This window comes from Seriola dumerili, unplaced genomic scaffold, assembly GCF_002260705.1.
Source record: "Seriola dumerili isolate Sdu_G_001 unplaced genomic scaffold, Sdu_1.0 BDQW01000321.1, whole genome shotgun sequence".
Taxonomy (NCBI): domain Eukaryota; kingdom Metazoa; phylum Chordata; class Actinopteri; order Carangiformes; family Carangidae; genus Seriola; species Seriola dumerili.
In genome coordinates this window covers 62,080-70,851 of record NW_019174576.1, presented here as the reverse complement: position 1 = coordinate 70,851, position 8,772 = coordinate 62,080, and the positions used below count along the sequence as shown (strand labels likewise).

The window sequence follows — 8,772 nt, the reverse complement described above, 5'->3', positions numbered from 1 at the left end:
TTTCATTTTGATCTCAAATACTCGCCTGTGAAGTTTCATGTCTGTATCGTGCTTACAGATTCTGTCCACAGATGACACACACACACACACACACACACACACACACACACACAGACTCACAAGGTGAAAATAATATACATTGACTTATATTAAACTACAAGTTGGGCTTCACCAGAGAACAGCGCCTCGTCGAGGCTGTATGCTGCACAGTTTCCCAATTTGCTCAAAATAAAAACTGTTATTGAATTTGGCCACTGCTGGGAGACTAAACTAAACTTAACAGCATTCGTCAGGACTCCCCCCCCCCACTCATTAATATTGACAGGTCAGAGGCACGCGGCAGCTAAAAAGATAGTTTAGTTAATATGAAAATCTTCACCGCTCCACAGACATTCTGGTTCAGATTGTGTGCATTTGATTAGTTTCATCACCCTCAGAAAAGGGGTGAATCCATTCTCTTAATGTTGTGGAAAATGTACCATGACAGTGTAATTATTTTGAGGGGACCAATTTGCATTTCCAGTGCTCCGCTAAGTAAATGTTACTGTAGGTTCTAAGGCCTTAAAGATAAATTACTAATCTGGAGTATTTAAAACCCATGAAACATTTAAATTAAGTAATTTCACTTCCTAAAGGGCATCGTGGAGATTTTTCCACACATATGCAGAGAGAAACACTTTTTTTTTTTTAAATAAACATCAGCCCTAATCACTGAGACAGAAATCTGAGTGAGAGCAGAAAATATTTTCTGGAGCTTTTAATGGTTCCTCAGGGGCTTCCCCCTCTGACTTAGATTAGATGGGATTTAGACAAAGTTGATGCATTGCACCTCTTTTTATTCCTCTTTTATTATTAGGATCACAGACTTAAAAATGTGTACTGTGCGCTACATCACTGACAGAATCACCACATACGTGTTTTGTGTTGGGTTAAAACGAGGAGCGGAGCAGAGCTGGAAACCAGCAGCTGTTTGTGACATTTCTCTGCAGCGAGGCTTTGATCAACTTTTAAGGGAAATCGATTGGAATTGTTGCTCTGCCCCAATTTAGAAGACATCTCATCAAATCGAGCTGCAAAGGGTCTAAAGACTACAAGTGTTCATTTTTGTTCCCCTAGTGCTGCAAATTTAGTAATTGACTCTGATTTTTGGCTTCAGGCAATAACCTAATAAGGCCATCCAAGGTTAATGATAGACCCTTTTTAGACTGGCTGAATGTCTGACACCGATATGTAGTGGTGGTGAAAAACAATTATTACTTACATGAGAGACACTCAGGGCAGAAGCCTCTGACATCTGAGGGAAACGTTGTTATTCTGCGTGTTAGAAGCCGCTGTATTTATTTACAGTTTTGCCCCGTGCGTCAAAACGGCAGCCGTCGGACATTAGACCAGAACACCACAATCTCTCAGACGTCAGAGTCTCAGCTGGGGGGGGGGGGTTGTGTTGCTGCAGCCGTCTCTTCCCAGGAACACCAGCGCCACAAATCTCTGTGATTTAACGTCTTTCACGTCCAAGCAGCTGGAGTCAGCACAAGTGTCATGTGCCATTGCCAATCTGCTATCATGGCGTCCTCTGCAAAACAATTTATCCCTTCCTCTCCCGCTTTATTAGCCATAGATTACGGGTGGTCGTGGACAGTGCGGAGCCTCTGCTATCGAGGTAGCCCTTGTAATTGACTCTGGGGAGGAAGGGCGGATAATCATTTGAGCATAAACCACGCTATCAGTAAATAGCTGTTGAATACAGCTATTGTGTTTCCTCCATTCAGCAGGGTTTTCACTTCATCCTGTTACTGTTACAATGCTGCTTCATCCTCCACCTTTATCTCCACAGCCGTGACATTTTTAACACACAGTCGCATGGTCCCAGAGGATGAATCCTACTGACTTTGATGATGTCATCATTGGGCCAAAAGGTCGCGTTGCCCAGTTCTTTGGTTTGTGACCAAAATCCTGATGGGAGTGTCAGTAAAAACATTAAACCTGCTTGACATCAGCAGGTTGCGACTGTCATTTTTAAAAAATTTAAATTTATTGTTTTTATAAAAATCTTTGTGTAATGTGTAAAACAGTTTTGTCCTTCGATGTTCATTCGCAGCTTCTACGTCAAGTGTGAAAGTTTTAAGTGGAGCACATTTTCTTCCTGTTTTTCAGAACTCTGGATCCTCAGCAGCCTCCACTCCCAGTGCTCCAGTAACCGGCTACAAGCGCATGGTCATCCCAACTCAGCCACCGCTGACGGCCACGAAGAAGTCTACACCCAAACCTCAGGCTCCTGGGGGTGTCTCTTCTATCCCCCCTTCCTCTGTCAGCCCGGTGGCCAAGCCTCAAAGCCACACAGCTCCTCAGCCTGTCCCAGCATCCTACGCTACAGCCTCAACCCCGAGCCAGCCCACCTTCAACGTCCAGGTGAGGTCGGCCCAGCCTGGCCCCCAGCATCAAGCCCCGGCAGGGCACCATTTTGGCCAGCAGCCCATCCGCAGTCCCGCGCAGGTGCAGTACATGCCGGCCCAGCCCAAAGGTCCCGACTTCGCCTACGGACCGCCGCAGCCCGGCTTCTCCCCGATGGCTCAGGGTGCATATCAAGAACAGCACCATCCAGGAGTAGCTCAAGTAGGCGGGCTGAGCTCCAGGAGACCTGACCCTGTCCAAGCATACCAGCCTGTTGGGCCCAAGAAGACCTACATCACAGATGTTCCACCAGGCATGGCTTCCTACACCTCTGGACCTGCTGTCCCACCAAAGGTAAGAACATTCACACATGTGCGAAACAGACTAGGAAAAATAATAAAGCATCTACAGTCCATTCCCTGCACATGTCCCTGCTGTATGCACCCTTCCATCCATTCATCCTTTCCTCCAGTTTCTGGCACTTGTCATGGTCTGATTTGGGGGCAGTAGGCTTAGAAGAGTCGGCCAGGCATCCATTTCCCCAGCCGCTTCGCCCAACTCCTTTCCCGAGAATCCAGAGGCGTTCCCAGGCCAGCTGGGATATTTAATCCCTCCAGTGTGTTCTAGGTTTGCCCTGGAGCTTCCTCCCAGTCAGATATCCCTGGAATACCTCCACAGAGAGGAGTCTGGGAGGAGTCCTGATTGGATGCTCGAACCACCTCAACTGGCTTTTGTCAAAAGCGTAGCTGTTCTACTTTAAACCGCTATGGGACATTTGAACTCCTCTGCCTATCTCAAAGGGTTGACCCAGACACCATGGGAGAAAAAACTAGTTTCCACCATTTGAAGCTGAAATTCTCTCCTTTCAGACACGACCTAAAGCCTGCAACCAGAGCTGAGGGCTGGAACATAGATCCAGTGATAGCTGCAGCTCCTTACTCACACAGTTCTGCATGACTGAATCACGTAAAGTCGTGCTCCATATTATCGTCATGAACACGACCCAACACACTCTCAGTCAGGTCATGTGTTGGGTAACAGTAAGAGGAGGCCTGGAAACCTAGTTTGGTATTGTCAAGTTCTGGTGTTATCAGTTCTTGTTTATCTTTTAAGGAGGGCTGAACAATTAAAGGACATATTATCAAAATCACAATGTGGCCAAGTTCAATATCCAAATCGCAAGAACTGCAGTTTTTTTTCTTTTGTTGATAAAGGTCAAATCAACAGACGATAAGTGAAGCGTTGTGATGTCACACAGACGCCCCGGCCGACAAATCATATTCTCCAGATGTAAAGGAACAAGTTTGTTTGGTACAAGACCAACAAAAATCACGTCATCATCATCATTTTTATATTTTTTTCAATGAAAATGCAGAAAATTAATTATCCGTGATCCTTATCTACATATGATATTTTTTTTTTTGCATATCGTTCAGCCCTAAACTTCAGTATCTTTTCACTCATTTCCTCTTCATGTATGTATGTGTGGGTCTACAAGAGCACAAGATTGTGTGTGCATCTACTCTTATATACGTGTGTGTGTGTGTGTGTGTGTGTGTACAAAGTATGCATACATTTGTGCAGCATCCGATGTCAATGCAGTTGGGAGCTCCTTGCCATCTTTCATTGAAATGCTCAGAATAAACAGTTGTTTTAACCTTTATGAATTTTTGAGAGGTATTCTCTGCTGGGGGTTTACACCATCTGATTTCATTTGTCTCATAAAAAGCCGATTGTATTCAGAAGTATACTGTATATCTACCCGCCGTCACTGTAGGAACCCAAGCTTATAGCTTTGTGATAATATATATTTTTTGTTTATCTCATGAAATATAAACTTCAAACATTAGTATCTCACCTTTCTGAGGGTTACTACCAACAGTAGTATCTTCAAAATCTTACTTTCAGGGCCAAGGAGCTCAAAAAATATTTATCTACAGTATTTTATGGGGTTACAGCTTATATATAAAAAAAATAAATAAATAAACAGTTAACGACGAACAAAACCAATGGTATCATTTCCCAGCTGTGCAGAAGCTGGTCCAGCACTATCAGAGTTAACATTAGCACCCAATGTTACCGATCAATGCTCTTACATTTGCCAAACTCATCAGTTCATTCTTGTCCTGAAGGTCTTTTCTAAAGTGTGTAAGCAAAGAAGTCAAACATCATTGCATTGGAACAAAACCACAGTCTTATAATAAAATACAATTAACTAGATCTACGCTGCACGACAAGGGGAAATGCTTGTGTGGAACATGTAGCTTCAGTGTTGTAGCATAACACATGTATGTGGTCGTCAGGTACATACCTTTTACAAGAGTTTCTTTTTAAAATAGGTCAACTGGAAACATTAAAAAGTTAGCCGGTTTTCATCCAACTCACGGAGCTAACGTTAGCTTAATTAGCTAGCTGATCAGCTGAATCTAGCAACATCTGCCATCAGTTTCCTGACAAAGTTGATGTTTGTCAAGCAGAAAGAAGAAGCTTGCATCTGAAATCAAGGTGGAAATCAATATTGTGTCAAAAATTACAAAGAAAATTTTCAGATTTAACTGTCCGACCATCCACTCTTCAACAGTGTAGCCGTTTAAAACACACAAAGAAAATAAAATACTATTCAACACAATCACATACTGTATATCCATAGTAGTTAAAAAGCACTTCATTAAATCTTGGAATAAGCAGAGGAAAACCGTCACGTGCCCAATCCCAAGCCTTCAAAAGCAATGCAAGGTTGGATGCGGCGCTAGACCTTTTTATAGAACTGTATGTGATTGAAAAGAATTACAAAATACTGTCATCCCTTAGAACAGAGTAGTCAAAGCCACAGAGACATCTATTCTCATCTCTATATCCAGCCGTCGACAATCTCTGGAAAGTGCAAGGCCCTCGAGTTTTCTTTAATTCAAGGATTTTATGCTGGTTCCAAATACAAACTGGGCCTCTCAGCCTCTGGGAATAGCTCATCAAGGACTGTACTTTACTAAATACAAATTAGCTTCAACATTGCAGCTAGTATCTTAAAAATAAGTCTAATTATATTTGTTCAAAACAAAAGTCTACATTTTGCTTGAAAAGCTCGCTTTGGTCCCAGTATGATGAATTATTAAAAAAAACAAAAGGTGGCGTTTAATAGATTTGCGAGCAACTCTTTGATTTCAGATAAAAGCAAATCACTAATTTTACAGATATAGCTCATACATGTAAATAAATATATATGTAGGATAATGGGCTCTGTGCCCCCCCACCCCCCATATTTCATTTGAAAGCTTTGAGAAACATATCAGGAAACTTAATGCTCCATTTGCACACATTCATCTAAATTGTATACCGTAAATGATTCTGTGGTGTCACGCATCATGTTTGACCCGACCGTCCCCTAAAATATTTGTATCCAAACCTTAGCTCTAATCTGTTTTTTTTTTTTGTCTATTTGTGTCCAGTTTTTCTTTAATGCCAAAACAGACCAGAGGCACTATAAAAGCCAGATTAGAATTAAAGCAAAATCTGTCAACTTTGCCTTTGTGATCATCACTCTGCTTGACCCGATGTCGTGACATGTTCGTAACCTTTTACAAATGGTGTTAAATCTGCTTAAAAGAAAAAGGGGTTGTGCCTCTTTTAATCTGTTGTGTAAATAAACCAAAACACAGTCAATTAAAGGAACTATTTACATATTTGTCATAATTATCAAAAATGATCTCCAGTCACTTAGAGTTAATGTTGATTTTATGTAACACCCGAGACTTTCTCAGTAGGGGGTCTTTGATTTTGATTGAGGACTTTATTAAAGAGATCATTTCACATAATTGAGTGTATTCATAGAAGGTCAGTGTCATTAGAAGTCCAAGATGAAGTCGTTGTATGAAATTCTATGATCTCGACTTGTTCTAGCTCGCCTGCTCTGCCCCCCACCTCGCCCTGTATCACCCTCTGCCACCCAGCACCCCAATCCCCTAACGTGTTCTTACTCACACGTAAAGTGGAGGTGTAAGAACATCAACAGGCTCCAAGGACGCTTAATTACCCAAATCCACCAGTGTTTGATCTCTATTGTAGTCCAAAAAATTAACAGATTTCATGGCTGCCGGTTAACATACCAATTTCCACGAGTCTCTCCGTCTTTCCCGAAATTGGAGGAAAGCTAAGCTGGATGATGACTTGTGTTATGGCTGAGCTTGAGTGACGTTTGGCAGCGGAGGATTATTTTGAACTGCTCAATCCCTGCAGCCAGTTAAAGCCCCTCGAAGGTCAATGATGGTTTCAACTGTCAAACATGTTTAAATATCTGACATTTTCTCTGCCTTCCAGTCCTGGCCACTGCGCCTTTTGACCTGCACAAGAACATTGGCATATGGTGCCATCAGGATGTGTCCAAAAGACCCTTTTTATATGTGTGACCTGCCATAAACCCTTATTAATCTCCAAAATCCTATTTAAGAAAGAATACAGCAAGCAACACCTGTGGAAATCCATCAAAGGCATAAGCAATTCACTGCCCATGTAACCATTACTTATACAAATTATCTTTGACAGGGCATAAACACATTATTCTGGTATTTAAAGATAAAGTCCCGATTTTTATGTAATCTGTTTTAGCTCAAATGTGCGTGTTATGTGTGAAATGGATCATAAAACAAAATGACTTTGTGCTTTACAATAAAAGAAGTAATAGTCCAAAATCTAAATTTGTAAAATCAAATTTATGGAAATGATAAAGTGCTCTTGACTCGACTTAAGTTAACTGAGCACCAAAAAGCAACTGGGAGTCAAAACTTACCCTGAGACTAGACGAGACATACTGGGACCAGGAGAGGTATTTATCAGGGTCTCAGATTTGATTCATCATTTGTCATTCTAGTGGAGTACTTTTTTTAGACATCTTATTCTTAATATCAACAAGCCGAGACATAATTAAAGACCTAAGTAGTTAAGGTTAGATTCATTTCGGGCATACAGCTTCATATCATTCCCATATCAGTGGACGTCAATATAACTGTACATCAGTGAAAGATATGTCCCAGAGGTTGCATGTAATAGGGAAGGAAAAGGGGCCTAGGATACGACCCTGAGGCACTAAAAAAACAAAAAACAAAGGATTTGACATTGACAGATATTTTTGGGTCTACTACCTGGAAGCTCACCCACTGATGATAGCCCCAGATGGTTTTTTGCTCTGCACTACGCCCATCTAAATATTATTTAGTTGAGCTGTTCCCTCATGTGGACGGGTGGCACTTCTATTTATGCCTTGAAAGACAATCAGGTGTGAACTCCCCCTGTGTTTACATCATACATGATGTCTTCTCCTTAGGTGACTGACCCTAGCTGCCCCAAACTCAAGAACTATGTGCAGCTCCAAAAAAAGCATGCTGGCTGAGTGCAGGGTTTCCAGCTCTGCTATAGATTTCCTGAGTGGATTTTTCTTCTGGTGCAGGATTACCACATGTAACTACAAAGTGAGAGCCCAGGGCTTCAACAAGATGAAGATGTTATCTGCAGCCCTGTGATCTTTTCCCTGTATATAGATGCACCTTGAAACAAATTGCACTTTGTTCTACACAACAAACAAATGGTTATTCTAAACCGTATACTGACAGACAAAAAGTCCCATATGTTTTATTGTTTTGAAAATTTGTTACTTGTCTGTAGTTTTGAAGGAGCTTTTTTTAAAAAAAAAACAACAACAACACAAAAAAAACCGAGACAAAACATAGGAGCTTAATTCAGATCAGTGATTGATATAATACATTCACCATATTTCTCTGACCCCTTGATCTATTTTCATTTATTTGACAGCACCATCAAAACATCACATTGAAAGCCCATCCACATATTTTAGTGTGCTTGCCTCTGCAAACTGCACAAGTGAACAATCTGCAGGATTTCCCTCCGGCTACACAAGACAAGAAATGAATGATTCTTTACAATTCCTTAAAGCCACTTCTATTTTTGCTAAAACCACAGCAGCAGTCTTAATTCTCTCCACGTTCCTCAACATTTGTTTATTTGCTATTCAAGTGTCGCTGTGTTTAAAGGACAAAATCATGATTTCTATTTCTGTTCAGCAATTGCTGCCAAATTAACGTACAGCAGAGCTTTCAGAAAAATGACACCACTAAAATAAAACTTTGTATGGGCGTGTGTGTTTGGGTGAAAGGTGCAGCAGTGAACCTGAAAATATAATTAGAACATATTCCACTCAGTCTTTCAGACAGTGATATTGTCCTAAAAGCACAATAAAAATAAAAAAAACAAAGTGAGTCATGAATTTGAAAAAAAACAAAACAAAAACACACACCCACTCACATCTGAGTATGAATTCATTTACACCTGTGAGTGACTCTGCCTTCTCAACAATCTCTCTGTTTCTTCTCA

The 8,772-nt window shown here is 41.1% G+C and overlaps 1 protein-coding gene across 2 annotated transcripts in view; it reads left to right on the top strand.

The window, feature by feature from the left end:
- Window positions 1-8,772, top strand: part of LOC111231933 (lipoma-preferred partner homolog) — a 144,436-nt gene that overhangs the window by 90,490 nt on the left and 45,174 nt on the right. For both annotated transcript variants that reach the window (XM_022759215.1, XM_022759216.1), the window contains exon 7: window positions 2,155-2,745. In XM_022759215.1, coding sequence (XP_022614936.1) covers window positions 2,155-2,745 — 591 coding nt within the window. The remainder of the gene's footprint in view (window positions 1-2,154; window positions 2,746-8,772) is intronic.